The sequence below is a fragment of the Squalius cephalus genome (assembly GCF_949319135.1).
Source record: "Squalius cephalus genome assembly, chromosome: 15".
NCBI classification, from domain to species: Eukaryota; Metazoa; Chordata; class Actinopteri; order Cypriniformes; family Leuciscidae; genus Squalius; species Squalius cephalus.
In genome coordinates this window covers 3,455,673-3,471,352 of record NC_137136.1, presented here as the reverse complement: position 1 = coordinate 3,471,352, position 15,680 = coordinate 3,455,673, and the positions used below count along the sequence as shown (strand labels likewise).

Here is a 15,680-nt window from a genome sequence, read left to right as displayed (position 1 = left end):
AGAAGCATCACGATTCCCATACATTATATCCTATGCTCTAATCCTGTATTTTTTTTAAAAAGGTTAAAACAGCCCTATCCACCTTATTCTGCTCTAAACAATGGGCGCTGCCATAACGACGACTCCGGTTCCATACTTCCGGTTCGTAGCGCTTGACCTGTACTAGTAGCGAGAGAAGTTCAGTTTTAACGCTAACCACTCTAAACGTTTACTTTATTGAATGTATCTGATACGGAATCGGACATGGGCATTATCTCCTTCTTATCTTATGCTCGAAACACTCAGTTTCTAAAAAGTTTGAAATCTTCTTTGAATTGTTAAAACAAATAACAACAGCACATGAGGAGCTTGAACTCATTCTCTCGCTGCTAGTACAGGTCAAGCGCTACGAACGGAAGTAGGCAACCGGAGTCGTCGTCATGGCAGCGCGCATTGTTTAGACTGAGCAGAATAAGGTGGATAGGCAGTAGCACCTCAATGCAGTACAAAAGATCCGGGGGGAGGAGTCGGATCTCATATAAGGGGTGGAGATTGGTAGGTTTAGGGGTGGGTCTAGGGATCAGGGGGTGGAGTTGGGTAGGTTTAGGTATGTAAGGTGGGAGGAGTTGGATCTGGATCCGACTCCTCCCCCCGGATCTTTTGTACTGCATTGAGGACCATCTCCAGTAGGGGAATTATCACTCTACATCACACGGCGTCACGCAGGTTCTACTGCGCATGTCGGGACCAAAAGACAACAAACGGAAAAATGTCGTGTTGTGCAGTCGGATGCCAGAATCGTAAATCTGTAAACAGTGGTCTTAAGTTTTACCGAATACCATCAACGCACACTCCTTTTAACGCCAACCGCAGACGTCTTTGGTTACAAGCCATCAGAAGAGCCGACTGGAACGAGGACAAAATTAAAAATGCCCGACTCTGCGGTTCACACTTCATATCAGGTAAGTTAACGGTTTACAGTTACGCTAAATCAGACACAACATCACTCGGTTAATAATGAGTTGTACAACACAGAATAAAGTACAAGTTTGAGGCGAACTTGCTTACTAGCTAACTTACCGTTCAATTTGGTTACGTTGTCTTGCTAGTTACTAAGTTAGCCTAAGCTTGGTAGTAAAGTTAGCTCTTGGCTAATACGTTATAGTGAACTCAGGCTAAGTTTGCTGTTACACTCTATCGTACTGTCAATCACTAGAATACACCTTTTTTTGTGCAGGAGAGGTATCCATGGAATTCAATAGTCCCGACTTTGTCCCTTCTGTCTTTTCATTCTCAACCCAGTGTGAAATAAACAAAGGTGATGCAAAACTTGAGAGGTAAATATCGTCAATTTTGCCTTATTTAGTTGCTAACTGGGATCACATTGCATGCATCAATATGCAGAGAATGTATGGCAAGTAATGTCACATCTTTTTTGTAAATATAATTTGTTAGACCAGATCGTTTTTGTGTCTACTAACCAATTAAACTGTTTTGGACTGACTGTTTGCTCTCATCTTTGATATCAGATTTAAGAGGAAAAGAAAAAGGGATGAACCCACCCACAGACCACCAGATCATGTTACTGATAAGATTGCATCAGAATCTGTAGGAGCTTGCCTGTCCTCAGATGACTGCAGAATAGAGCCTGTTGCTGGTCCTTGCATTGGTAAGAACTTCTCATATCTTAACTAATGGCAGTCTCTAGGCTTGTTCGATTTGAACCGGCACTGCACAGACCATCAGTTTATGACATCAAAGTAACGCAAGAGCGATTCAAAACCTTTAGGAGCCGTCTACTCTCTAATCACTCTTGTGGTACTTTGATGTCATTCACCGATCGGTCTGTGCAGCGCCGGTTCAATTCAAACTAGCCTATTATTAGGATGAATCAGGTTATTCTGTTTTATATTGTTCAATACAACAGAACTGTGTTGTGAATGAAGTTGAACATTATTCTGTTTAGCACATGCTAAAACATAAGATGAAAACATCTTATCAAATAATTGAGAAAAGCTAAACTAAAACAAGTGACAATGTATCTTTTATAAGTCAATTACAATCTAATCTCTATTTCAGAAGCCACAGTCCCAAAGGTTCTCCATGATGATCTGAAACACAAGTACAGCCAACTTTCGACAACCTGCGTTTGGACATAAAAAAACTGAAATCTGAGAATGAGGAACTAAAGACAACACTCAAAAAAACACAATTTTCCTTTAGCTCTATCAAAAGCAAGGCAGTGCATGGTCTGTTTTTCACAGGTCTGACAAGTGTAATTTTTGAGTGGTTGATTAGCAAACTTAAAGACAGTGTAGAGGTTGTGCGTGGCTCTATGAACCTGGAGGATCATCTATTAGTCGTCTTACTAAAATTAAGATTAGGGCTCAGCAACAAGGATATTGCTTTCAGATTTAATGTTACAGAATGTGACATCTCTAGAATTTTGAGAAGTTGGCTCCCTGCTATGTCTCTGGCTTTAAAGCCTCTCATCAAGTGGCCAAGCAAGCATGCAATATTAAAGAATATGCCAAAATGTTTTAAACCCAAATATAAACGTTGCCGGTGCATTATTGACTGTACAGAAATTTTTATCAACAGACCCACCTCCAGAGCCCAGACGTACTCGACTTATAAAAGCCACAACACTGTTAAATATTTGGTTGGCATGTCACCTGCAGGAGCCATTACTTTTCTGTCGGCAGGTTGGGGCGGGCGGGTTTCGGATAAACAAATTACAGCTGAGTCTGGATTTTATGACCTTCTAGAGCATAATGATGAGATACTAGCAGATCGTGGTTTTACCATTAGAGATGAGCTTGCCACACGTGGTGCCACCCTTAGGATCCCTCACTTTACCAAAGGAAAGAAGCAGCTCTCTGCTCAAGAAGTGGACATATCAAGGCGTTTGTCGAATGTGCGAATACACATTGAAAGAGTTATAGGTAGATGGAAAATTTTTTGTTGTTATTCCAACTGTTATTCCACTCACACAGGTTGACCTCTTAGATGATATAGTGATTGTGTGTGGAGCATTAACAAACCTTTGTAAATGTATAGTCCCAAGAAGATAGCTTGATTTAGATTCCACTTATTGAAGAGGGTTTTTTTACATTGTTTTTGTTTTCTATTTACTTGGTTTTTATATGATGTCTTTTTATCGCCCTCTTCATACTGTCTTTTTTAAATCAATCAATCAACTCACACAGGTTGACCTCTTAGAGTATATAGTGATTGTGTGTGGACACAAACCTTTGTAAATGTATATTAGTCTCAAGAAGATAGCTTGATTTTGATTAGTTCTTTATGTAACTGTTTATTGTAAATAACATAACTTATTGCACATTTAAGTGTTTTTATGTAAAATATTAGTATTGTATTAAATAATTTGCTTCGAAGTACATTTCATTCTGAGTTGTTATTTTTTGCACTGATCACAATACCAATCCACAAGCTTTCTTCTTACTCTGGCACATGTGTAGTGAAAATGGTTCTTGCACTTTGCACAGTCAATCATCATCCCAAAGTCTGGCCTTTGACAGTGTGAGCAGACTGCAGGTGCTTGCATCAGTGGATCCATGGTGTGCGTTAACAGCTCAGGCAAAACTCTGCGTTTAAAGAACACTTCAGCTTTAGGCAGGACTGCTTGCAGCATTTCTTCATCTCTGGTGATGCGGTTGATGGTAATATCTTGCTTTGTCCAAACCACGAAGTCGCAGTACTGGGCGTTGCATACAAACATGTGAAGCTGAACTTGATGGTAGTATTCATGATTTTTCTTTAGTTTAAGTGCTTTGTCTAAGCAGAACTGTGTGTCCTCACTACTTCCTGTCAGACCATCACGGTATTTGTATGGGCACTTAATCTCTACAGTTGCTTTCCCACAGCAGGTACAGTTTGCCATTCCATCCGGCGATGCCCCAAGATGTGGTTTGTCTGGCCGCACAACAAGACCGCATAGCTCCACGTCAAAGTTGTGATGTTGTGCTTTCATTATTTCTGTGTATTTTCTTCTGGCTGTGTCCTCCATATCTCTTCCCCAAAGTACTGCTGGGACATGGGACAACTCATGTTTGTTGTAGTGCATTACCTGTTTTACAAGGTTTGTTTTAGCGCTCTCGGTTACTACAGTACATACACGATGTAGGGTTGTGCTCGTTATCCTTCCAGTTCTGTGTGTGTGCCAGGCCTGAGAGTGGGCCTGATTTTTAGTCGCTAGCTCAAGGTTTACACACTGGTCATTCGTTAACTGCTTCCCCAGTTTTTCGAAGGTCTCTTCACACCTCTCTTGTAGTTCATTTTGGCAGAGGCATCTCAGATTGGCATCATACAGAGCTACGAGTGGCTCTGGCAGGTCTCCGGTCTCTGTTTCAGATTCTGATGTGGAGTCTCTGTCACTGAAGTCCATGCTAGTGAGCACAGCTGCATTAGGTGCCAATAATAATAATAATAATAATTCGTTACATTTATATAGCGCTTTTTCTGTGACCTCAAAGCGCTTTACATAGATGGGGGAATCTCCTCAACCACCACCAATGTGCAGCATCCACCTGGATGATGCGACGGCAGCCATATTGCGCCAGAACGCCCACCACACACCAGCTTATTGGTGGAGAGGAGACAGTGATGAAGCCAATCAGTATATGGGGATGATTAGGAGGCCATGATGGACAGAGGCCAAGGGGCAAATTTGGCCAGGATGCCAGGGTTACACCCCTACTCTTTTTCGAAGAACATCCTGGGATTTTTAATGACCACAGAGAGTCAGGACCTCGGTTTAACGTCTCATCCGAAGGACGGTGCTCTTTTGGCGGTATAGTGTCCCCGTCACTACACTGGGGCATTAGGACCCACACAGACCACAGGGTGAGCACCCCCTGCTGGCCTCACTAACACCTCTTCCAGCAGCAACCGGGTTTTCTCAGGTAGTCTCCCATCCAGGTACTAACCAGGCTCAACCCCGCTTAGCTTCAGTGGGCAACCAGTCTTGGGCTACAGGGTGATATGGCTGCTGACTTTTGCAATACTTTCAGGTCTGCAATGTCTTCATCTGTCAGTTCTGAATACACAAAACAAATGTTAGATAACTTATTTTAATACAAACTACAATCAAAGCTGGTTACATGTCATTAATAGTTACATGGTACTGATTATAACTTTAACTTTTTATTAACAAAACTGTTTTTACATTAATTACACTACCGGTCAAAAGTTTGAGAACATCCCCATTTTGTAGTTTTATTGAAATATAAGTAGTTCAAGTCCAGTAAATGATACAAAAGTAAGCAGCAAACTGCCAAAGTTAAAAACAACATTTAGGTATTAACAGGCTGTTCCAATGTGTTCACAGATTGGGACACCTTGTAGAGTAATGTAGAGTAAATATGTTTTTGCATCAATCATTTACTTCCATTGCTTCAAAATAATCAAAACTCAGAAATAATGTAACACCTTGGAACAACATGTCCTAATACACCCTTAGAAGCTTTATTAGTGCAATATTGCAACTAGGTTTTTTTTTTCATTAATTGCCCTTTTCATTTAAATAAAATAAAACGAATTAATACCTGCTTGTTATATGTACGACCTGATCTTTTCTACATTCAGATTGTGTCTACCTTTTACATTGTTCTTTCTACACTTTACTCTGACTGGCTGCAGTTGGGTGTCTGTCCTCTTAGCCTTTCTGAAGCTGATCTCACTCAGTCTGGCTGGTTTCACCTCTCTCTTGGATGTGTTAATCCACATATTTGTCCCTGATGTACAACACTTCTCCGTCTTTCCCATCCTGACCCACAGCTCAACTTTAAACATAAGTGCAGCTACATGACTGCAGCATGACCCTAACCTGCACAAAATTGTATAATAATAACACACTGGTTTAAATTGTGCTTTAGGCTATACATAACAACAGTTTCAGCAAATAAGAAGTTACATTTTGTTTGATTGAATTGCTGAGACTGACTGAAATGGGTAAATAATGAAAATGTAATATAGTAATCTTATTTTGGTTACATACCCAGCCATACAGGTGCAGTTGGCAGTAAGGATACAGTTGTTTGTCTTGTTGACGATAACCCAGGCCTTGTACAATTCCATCTTCTTACTCTGTCTTTGGCTAGGCAGAACCTCCGTCTTCAGCACAACGAAGTTTTGAACTTGATAATCATGAAATTGTATGTCTTGGACGTGACCACACAGAACAAAGTTGTACGCATCAAGCGACTTGTACGCTTTTAACTTCTCCCGGGTATATACACTCGGAGTTTCGATAAGATAATTGTATATCTCTGGCCACTGGATGGCTGGCCATTTCGTTACATCGTTTAACCATTCAGAAGGTTTTATGGCAAACTGATCTGTAAGATGTATCCCACTCACTAACGTTAATTTCATTTTATAACAGTTCTTATCGCTGGGTGACAAACTGTTAAAATACGCGGAGAACATTTCGAAAATTAAATATAAACTCAAATATATATAAAAAATTTATATGAAAATGTTTTAAATCGAACTATTAGTATTATAGTATTATTCTTTTCCGTATCCGTGTAATGATCAGCTGTAATGATCAGCTGTTAACGGTCTTTCTGCAACCATGATGCGCGCGCATCCCGGATGTTTACAAACCTATAATTGGTCTATATGACTGAGAATCTCTCAAACTGTGATATTTACTGGTCGTTGATCATCATATTTGTTACATTTAAAAAATAATAATACATGCTCTACTGTTTTTAAGACATCACACATACTATTTTCATGCTTCCCCATTATTTATTGCAAGTGTTGACTTCAATCCTGTGCTGTTTCCTGATTTTAGCCTCTGATTTGAACGCTCTGTTTGAAAGGGGCGTGTCTGCTGTGAGACTTCAGTGTAAACGCCCAGAACTGAGTATTACATGTGGGACTCTATTGTAAACATATTACTATTACAGCTCTCAAGATTAATTAATTGTGTTGTTTGTTGATATTATATTTAGATAGCCTATATAGCCAGAGATGGCAAAGTGCACACATCCTTCACTAAAGCAGAAGTACAGATACTCATGTTTCAAGCAGCCATTACTACTACCTGTTTTAGTGTTGCGCTGGTAACTGGACCTCACATCCTATTGATGCTTTAATACAAGAGAACGTCTCGGGTTACGTATGTAACCCTTGTTCCCTGAGAAAGGGAACGAGACACTGCGTCGGTGACGACACTAGGGAACGCCCTTCAGCGTAGCGCGTCTGAATTTATGAATGAAACCGAATCCAATCCTATTGGCGTTGCGTGATGACGTAGCATGTGACGGCATAAGCGGATGTACACAAAAGCACGTCGGCACACAGAAATGTCAGCTTTGCTATGAAGCAAGTGCTCAGGCGGGGTGAGGTGTGGCGAACCGACGCAGTGTCTCGTTCCCTTTCTCAGGGAACAAGGGTTACATACGTAACCCGAGACGTTCCCTTTCGAGGGAACTCGAACTGCGTCGGTGACGACACTAGGGGAACGAGATACCCACTATACCACAACGAACCCCGCTCATCCTAGTGTGAAGCTGTCTTCAGGCACACTTAGGACGAAAGCACTCGTGCACCGGGTGTAGAGGGAAGGTCCAGACTGTAAAACCTCATGAATGTGTGCGGAGTGGCCCAGCCAGCCGCCTCACATATGTCATGGATAGAAACCCCTGAAAAGAGGGCTCTAGAGGACGCCATGCCTCTGGTGGAGTGAGCTCTCACGGCCATAGGTGAAGGCAATTTGCGCACCTGATAGGCCAGGGAAATAGTCTGAACGATCCAGTTACTGATGGTCTGTTTAGAGGCGGGAAGCCCCTTCTTGGGCGACCCAAAACACACCAGCAACTGGTCTGACTTCCGCCATGAGGAGGACCTCTGAATATAACACTGCAGTGCTCTGACAGGGCAGAGCAGATGAAGCCTCTCCTCATCCGCCGTCACTTGAGGTGGAGGATAAAATGCCTGCAGAACCACAGGCCGTGCCACATTAGATGGCACCTTGGGCAAGTAGCCGGGCCTGGGATGTAAGATGGCCTTAATGTTGCCTGGAGTAAACTCCAAGCACCCATTGGAAACAGAGAGTGCCTGGAGATCTCCTACTCTCCTCAGAGAAGTAATGGCCAACAAAAAGACCACCTTAAACGAAAGGTTCTTGGCCTCAGCCGACTCAAGCGGTTCGAAGGGGGCCTCAACCAACGCTTCGAGGACCACTGCCAGGTCCCAGGTGGGAACCCTGGTGCGAGACGGAGGTCTCATCCTCCAGGCTCCACGTAGGAAGCGTACGACCAGCTGATGCCTCCCCAGAGGCCCATCACTCAGAGGAGAGTGGAAAGCCGCAATGGCAGCCACATAAACCTTGAGCGGGGACGGGGTAAGCCCAGCAGAGAAGCGGTCTTGGAGAAACTCCAGTACTGAAGCCACCGGGCAGTTAACTGGGTCCAACTCACGCTCTCTGCACCAAATGGAAAAAAACATTCCACTTCAGGCCGTACAGTCTCCTCGTGGAGGGAGCTCTGGAAGTAAGTATAGTCTCAACCACACCTGCTGACAGGCCGATTTCTAGGTACTGTGCCCCCTCAGGGGCCAGACCCACAGTTTCCACAGCTCTGGCCGAGGGTGGAGAACTAAGCCCTCTGCCTGGGACAGCAGGTCTCTCCTCAGAGGGATCTGCCATGGCGGGCCTGCCAGGAGTGATATGATATCCGAGAACCATACTCGGGCCGGCCACAACGGGGCTACTAATAGCAGGCTGACCCCGTCTCGACGGACCCTTTCCAGAACTCCTGGGAGCAGAGCGATCGGGGGAAAGGCATACAGACGTAGCCTCGGCCACGTCTGTACCATAGCATCCAACCCCAGCGGGGCTGGATGTGTGAGGGAGAACCACAGTGGACAGTGAGTCATCTCTCGAGACGCAAACAGGTCCACATCCACTGGGCCAAACCTCTCGCATATCAACTCCACCGTCTCGGGGTGGAGTCTCCATTCCCCGGGCCTCAGCCCCTGCCTCGACAGTATGTCTGCTCCCTGGTTCTGGTCCCCCGGGACATACATCGCCCTGAGAGACAACAGTCTCCTAGGAGGATCTGATGCGCCAGTCTGCACAGAGGGCGTGACCTCAGACCCCCCTGGTGGTTCAAATAAGACACCACCGACATGTTGTCGGTTCTCACAAGGACATGGCGACCATGGAGGTCTGGCAGGAAGCTCCTCAGAGCCCGGAACACCGGCAACATTTCTAAGCAATTTATGTGCCAAGAGGAATGATGGTCCTGCCAGAGGCCTCTCGTAAAACGGCCGTCCATGACCGCGCCCCAGCCCATGAGGGAGGCGTCTGTCGAAATAGATATTCGGCGACATAACGCTCCCAAACTGGGACCCTGGGACAAGAACCAAGGCTTCTTCCAAATTGACAGGGAACGAAGGCATCTGCGCGTAACCCTTATCAAGCGGAATGGGTTTCCCCTTGGTTCTCAACCACCACTGTAAGGCTCTCATGTGTAGCAGGCCAGAAGGTATCACGCTGGACGCTGCTGCCATGAGACCCAACACTCTCTGAAAGTGTTTGACAGTGACGGCCTGGCCTAGCCTTAACCTGGATACTGTGGTCAGGATAGACTCGATCCGAGCAGGAGACAACTGAGCCCGCATAGTGACCGAGTCTCACACCACTCCCAGGAATGTGGTTCTCTGGGCTGGTGTCAACACGCTCTTCTTCATGTTGAGTCTTAACCCCAGGCTCTGGATGCGGGCGAGGACGACATCTCGATGCCGAATCGCCAGCTCTCGCGACTGGGCCAATATTAACCAGTCGTCGATGTAATTGAGCACCCTGATGCCCTCGAGCCTCAGGGGTGCTAGAGCTGCATCCATACACTTGGTAAATGTGCGAGGGGAGAGTGCTAGGCCAAACGGAAGAACCCGATATTGGTAAGCTTCGCCCCCGAAAGCAAACCTCAGGAACTTCCTGTGAGAAGGAAGGATGGAGATGTGGAAGTAGGCGTCCTTTAGATCTATTGTGACAAACCAATCCTCGGATTGAATTTGACTCACGATGATGGGAATAGTGAGCATCTTGAACCTGAACCTCCTCAGAGACCGATTCAGATGCCTCAGATCTAAAATTGGACGCAACCCTCCATCCTTCTTTGGAACTATGAAGAACCGGCTGTAGAACCCGGACTCCCTGACTGGTGGGGGAACACACTCTATAGCCCCTTTTTCCAGCAGCGAGTGAACTTCTTATTCCAACACTGGACCCTGCTCTGGGTGCACTGAAGTCCAGACCACCCCATTGAATTTTGGTGGGCGGACCCGGAACTGCAGTCTGTACCCAGTTCTTACAGTGCGCAGGACCCAAGGAGAAATGTTCGCGAGGTTTTGCCATGCCTCTGCGAAATTCACCAAGGGAACCAGCCCCTCGGGGCTGGTGTCCAGTGTTTTGTGCAGGTCTTTGACGGCCCCCTGAAGCGGAGAACCGGCAGGGGAGAACCGACAATGACCCACAGTGTGCGAACCCGAACACTGACTGACTGCAGGCCTTTGGGGCAGACAGACCAGTGTGTGCTCGCTGGAAGCTAGCGTGTCCCGAAGCGTCAAAGACGGCGGGATACTGACGCCAGCTTCCCGAGGGCCCAACGAGAGAGGGGACCACAATCGCTCTCTCTCGGGGGGGGCAGCCCTTTGAGGTCTCGAAAAAGCTAGGACCTCTTTCCCTTAGCCTTCCTGGACTGAAGGACGGTCCTCAGATCCGTCCTCTCAGGGGGCTGCGGGTACGAGCGACGTCTAGAGGAACTGGCAGACGGCTGTGGCTGTTCTCTAGCAGCCGCCCTCCTGGACCTTGAATGGCGAGGGAGATATTGTTTAAAAGCTTCGCCCTGCTTCTTAACATCCTGAAACCTGTCAACCACGGCGTTGACAGCTTCTCCAAACAGACCCGAGGCTGAAACAGGCGTATCCAGGAGGAAGACCCTGTCCTTCTCCTTAATGCCAGACAGGTTGAGGCACAGATGTCTCTCCGTGGTTACCAGAGCTGACATGGAGCGACCGATGGCACGGACCGTCTCCTTGGTAACCCGGAGGGACAAATCTGTGGCCCAGCGAAGCTCCGCAATATCTTCACCCGAGGGACCCTCGCCTTGGTCCATATCCCTCAACAGGTCGGCCTGGTACGCCTGCAAAATGGCCATTGTGCGCAGGCTCGCACCATCCCGACCTGCCGCCATATACGGATTGGATTCGGTTTCATTCATAAATTCAGACGCGCTACGCTGAAGGGCGTTTCCTAGTGTCGTCACCGACGCAGTTCGAGTTCCCTCGAAAGGGAACTTACATTTCAAATTGTGTTAGCTAATGTATGTATCCAGGCTGGGCAAATACCATGTAATACACAAGCATAGAAAAGACTTAGCTGATGAAAAAAACTATTTGCCATCCCCTAAGGCCACATCATAGATTGTAGGGTGATTTTGCCTCTTGTCTTTGGATGCTTTAAAAACTACAAAATTGAGGCGAGTTATACTGTAAATTCTATTTAGGTACAAACAGAAAGAAAATTATAATGCAAGTATAATTTACACTTCACCTGATTTACTGGTTTTACAGCATATGGAAACTATCTGACTAAACCTGTCAGGTTTCAGATGACCGCTTAATACTGGAGAAATTAACAGCAGAGTACACATTTCCATAATAAAAAAGAAAAAGTATTTCTTTAAATCAGTACATGTTCAAATTGGCGACATGGACTATTCACTGTAAAAAAAAAAAAAAAAAAAAAAAACACTGCCAAAACAATTTGTCCTAAAGACTGAATATTAATGTGTGTGCCATCAGCACCAGCAACATGTGGCATCGTCCCTTATACAAACACTGAGAAATAAAATTGTTGGGAAAAATCCTTAACCGCTCCTAAATATGAACCCCTGCGAATCGCTTCAAAACTGTCATACACAACCTTTAAGTGCTTTCTTAAATTCAACAGCGAATTCTTGAAAGCCAGCATGTTGTGCTTTTTAGGTTTACACGATTAGCAATGCATTTGCCAAAAATCCTTTCAGCAAGAAATCCTTAAGGCACACAATGACAAGAAATAGTATTGATCATGCCAGCAAATACAGATTAGAATTAAAGTAATGAGCAAGGTTTGAAAATATAAGTAGAAAGTACAGACATTTGTGTAAAAATGTGAGTGAAAGTAAAAAGTTGTAAAAAAAAATAAATAGTGAAGTAAACTGATACCAGAAAAATCTTCTTAAGTAAAGTAACACAGTTTTGTACTTGATTACTTCCATCTCTGTATATAACATTTACATTTTATATATGTGAAAATGCTTTTGCTAACGGGAAATTGTTTCCTGAACGAGATCTAATCTGTAGCTGTGTCTGAAATCACACACTGTCTGAGTATGCATACATTTGAATTTGAATTTACTTTGCGGGCATTAAAAAGCGTGTTATATGAAGTGTGAATGTGTATTATGAATGTAATCTGAACGTACTACAATCCACCGTGTTGTTACTGTCACGTGACCAACCAGCGTCAGTTGCGTCGCTTCACTGCCATTAATAAATCCTCTCCCGTGGCCTCATGGGATAGTAAAGTGTCCATCGAATGCACACTTCAGAACCTTGGAAGTAGTAGTAGGTCATCCGGGGACTTTTCGCTTACTGTGTTTCAAATACAGTGCATACTAATCCAGACTCAAAACACTTCTGTTTAGCTGTGCATTTACTGAATGAGCACTGTGCCACTGTTCGTCCGACTATTTGTACTGTATTTTATTTTTATTTTTATTCCAAACTGTTTTAATTATTCTTATTTCTTTTGATTATTTTATTTTCTTCTATGTAAAGTACTTTGTATTACCATTGCATATGAAATGTGCTATATAAATAAACTTGCCTAGTCTTGCTTTACTCTTTTGGCGTAGGGAAGTATGTGATTCTGGACGCACCACATGTAAACTGAGTTCCAGGCATGGCATAAACAGTAAAGTGCCGGCAATTAATCACTCTTTCCACTCATTTAATTATCAAAGGCCTGAGGGCCAAAATCAACAAAGAATGTGTTTGACATCATCAGTTCTTCATTGTCTTTTCTAGTACATTTGAAACTATTCTAATGAGCATTTGAGTTGTGCATTCACAATATATATTGAAGTTGTATTTAATAACTCTACCATATCAATGCTGTGTAGGTCCTGGGCTTTAACAATGAACCACCAATGATGCAGCAAACCCAGAATCCTCAGACTCCTGCTGAACTCAAGGTTTCGTATGAATATTTACATCAAACACTAACCCAGTTAACAGGGAACGTTCTCAGAACTTTAACCAACATTCTGTCAAGGTTCTGGTGCATGAACAGCTGTATTTACTGTAGAGATGCATGTATCCTTTGGGTTCGTCTGATTTATCTGATTAAATATGATACTGTTGATGCAAACAGAAAAGTCCAGAAGAAAAACCTGAGGAACAAATTCATTCCAGCTTCAGCAAGTTCATGAGTGATCTGAACAAACCAGGAGTCCCGTATGTGTTGAGTCTCGCCAACCGCCTCTACGGAGAGCAATCCTACCAGTTTGTTGAGGTAAGACTCGGTTTATTCACTGGAGGTTCTGGAAATGTTCTCAACTCTAATATCACTTCCACATCAATCGGTTTGCCGTATTACAGAAATTCCTCGATGACGCAAAAAGTTACTATGAAGCCGGACTGGAGAAGGTGGACTTCAAGAACCAATCAGAGGCTGCTCGTGTCAACATTAACCAATGGGTGGAGACAAAAACACAAGGTGAAATCCAGCATAAACTTATTCTCAATTCGAAAATGTCTTTTCAAGGTTCAGCAAAAATGTATTTTCAAGGGCCATGTTTGGCTTCATGGGTTCTTGAGTTGAGCTTTATAGTAACAATATCAAACCAACCAGTTCAAATAACTGCTCAAAGTGAACAATGTCCATTTGTAATTTAGAGAAGATCAAGGACTTGGTGCCACAGGGAGCCATCGATGAGATCACAAAACTGGTTTTGGTGAACGCCATCTACTTCATGGGAAACTGGGAGAAGAAATTCCCAAAGGTATCCACTAGAGATGGGCAGTTTAAGCTGAACCAGGTGAGATTTCATGCTCTTTTTTATTATTATTTTAATAATTTTAACCCTCTGGGGACCAAAAACGCGCCCGCGCGTTTTGCTCGTTTTTTTTTTTTTAGCAATGAAAAATAAACACAAAATGCTCGGTTAATTTTGATCTTTTATTTTCGTGTAATGCATCAATCGATCCTGTTCAGTTTCTATTTTTTTTTTTCTATTGTGATTTCTGCCTTTTCTCTGTCAGTAAACTCCCATTTAAAACGCGTTCGAAAATTATCTATAACTCCGCGAAAATTCAGTCAAACAGGCAAACAGACCCACAGGCATAAAGCTTGAGATCGCATCTTTTAAATGAAGTAATTTATATAAAAAACAAATATTCTCAGCTTCTGTAATCTGTATAAAAAGAGAGCGATTCCAATCGAGCTCATTACGAGCTAATTCACAGTAATGTGACCACTCCCCGGAGAGCGCGTGCAATTCAAATGCAAATTCTGAGAACCATTTCAGACCTGTGAAACGCCCACATCAGCTGTAAACAAAGTGCCGCGAGTGAGGCATAATAGGCCTATAGCCTACCTTATGGAGAAAAGTTTCCTCAGAACAGTGCTGATATGAGCAGCAATATCTCCTGATATGAGGAGCAGATCCCGCTGAGGAGTGAGGTAGGCTGTTATCTTTTCTCAAGTGTTAGTGGAATAATGTTAGTGTAGGCCTATGTAAACCACAAAAAGATGAATCACGTTTCTATAATATGAATCGTGTTGCTGTGAGATGAATGAAGGGTACATATTTGTAAAGACTGTTTAGCCTAAATATGAATCGCGCATCTGTGTGTGAAAGAACAAACTACTTTGCTGTAGCCTACTGAGATGAGTAAAAATCGACTGAAATATGTTGAAATAAAATGTATTTGTAAACAACGTATTAAGCTGCGAATTAACATTTATATGCCCTAATATTTCATAAAAATGTAACGGGTTATTACTTATAAATTTGGACTTCACTTTATGAACCAATAAGGAGATCAGAAGATTGTTATGTTCGACTACAGAGATGGAGGGTTATTGCTGAGGGATGACAGGACACCACAGTTAAGGTAAGTATATAACATTTATAAATGTTTGTTTAAATGCACAGGCCTTTCCCCTTTTTAAAGTAAACCCAATAAAATAAAAATAAATAACAATTAAAAGTGAATTACTTCAATTCAATGAAAAGAAATAAAATAAGTCACTAAACAAATCACTGTCAGTTTCACACTAGAAATACATTAATAATGTACCCAACAGCAAATTGACAAAACCTGTTCAGACTCAACCACAATTTTGTAATATCACGCACACGTCGACGATAGGTTCAATTTCCAAATATTCAATCACTGATATCAGTCCCTTCTATTAGGTATCTCAGTTCTCAGTCCTGTATGGAGAAAAAAAAAACAGTCTCTGTGCAGGAAAAGTTTTACCTTGAGCAGGGAAAAAAATATGAAATCAAGATACTCTCTTGGTACTTTAAGATGAATTTTCTTCTTTTTCGTCCAGTATCCGATTAGGTTGGCTCGCCATCCATGAGAATCAACTCCACTCAGAAAAAAAA

General features: G+C 43.2%; 2 protein-coding genes across 2 annotated transcripts in view; both read left to right on the top strand.

The window, feature by feature from the left end:
* LOC307172354 (leukocyte elastase inhibitor-like) overlaps nucleotides 1-15,680 on the top strand; it is a 99,225-nt gene that overhangs the window by 782 nt on the left and 82,763 nt on the right. Inside the window, exons 3-6 of the mRNA XM_079894667.1 lie at nucleotides 13,185-13,256; nucleotides 13,436-13,576; nucleotides 13,663-13,780; nucleotides 13,960-14,102. Coding sequence (XP_079750793.1) covers nucleotides 13,185-13,256; nucleotides 13,436-13,576; nucleotides 13,663-13,780; nucleotides 13,960-14,102 — 474 coding nt within the window. The remainder of the gene's footprint in view (nucleotides 1-13,184; nucleotides 13,257-13,435; nucleotides 13,577-13,662; nucleotides 13,781-13,959; nucleotides 14,103-15,680) is intronic.
* LOC307172367 (uncharacterized protein) lies at nucleotides 728-3,381 on the top strand. Its single transcript, XM_079894684.1, has 4 exons — nucleotides 728-941; nucleotides 1,217-1,316; nucleotides 1,509-1,648; nucleotides 2,059-3,381. Exons 1-4 carry the CDS (start codon nucleotides 749-751, stop codon nucleotides 2,136-2,138), a joined length of 513 nt encoding a protein of 170 aa, XP_079750810.1. The 5' UTR covers nucleotides 728-748; the 3' UTR covers nucleotides 2,139-3,381.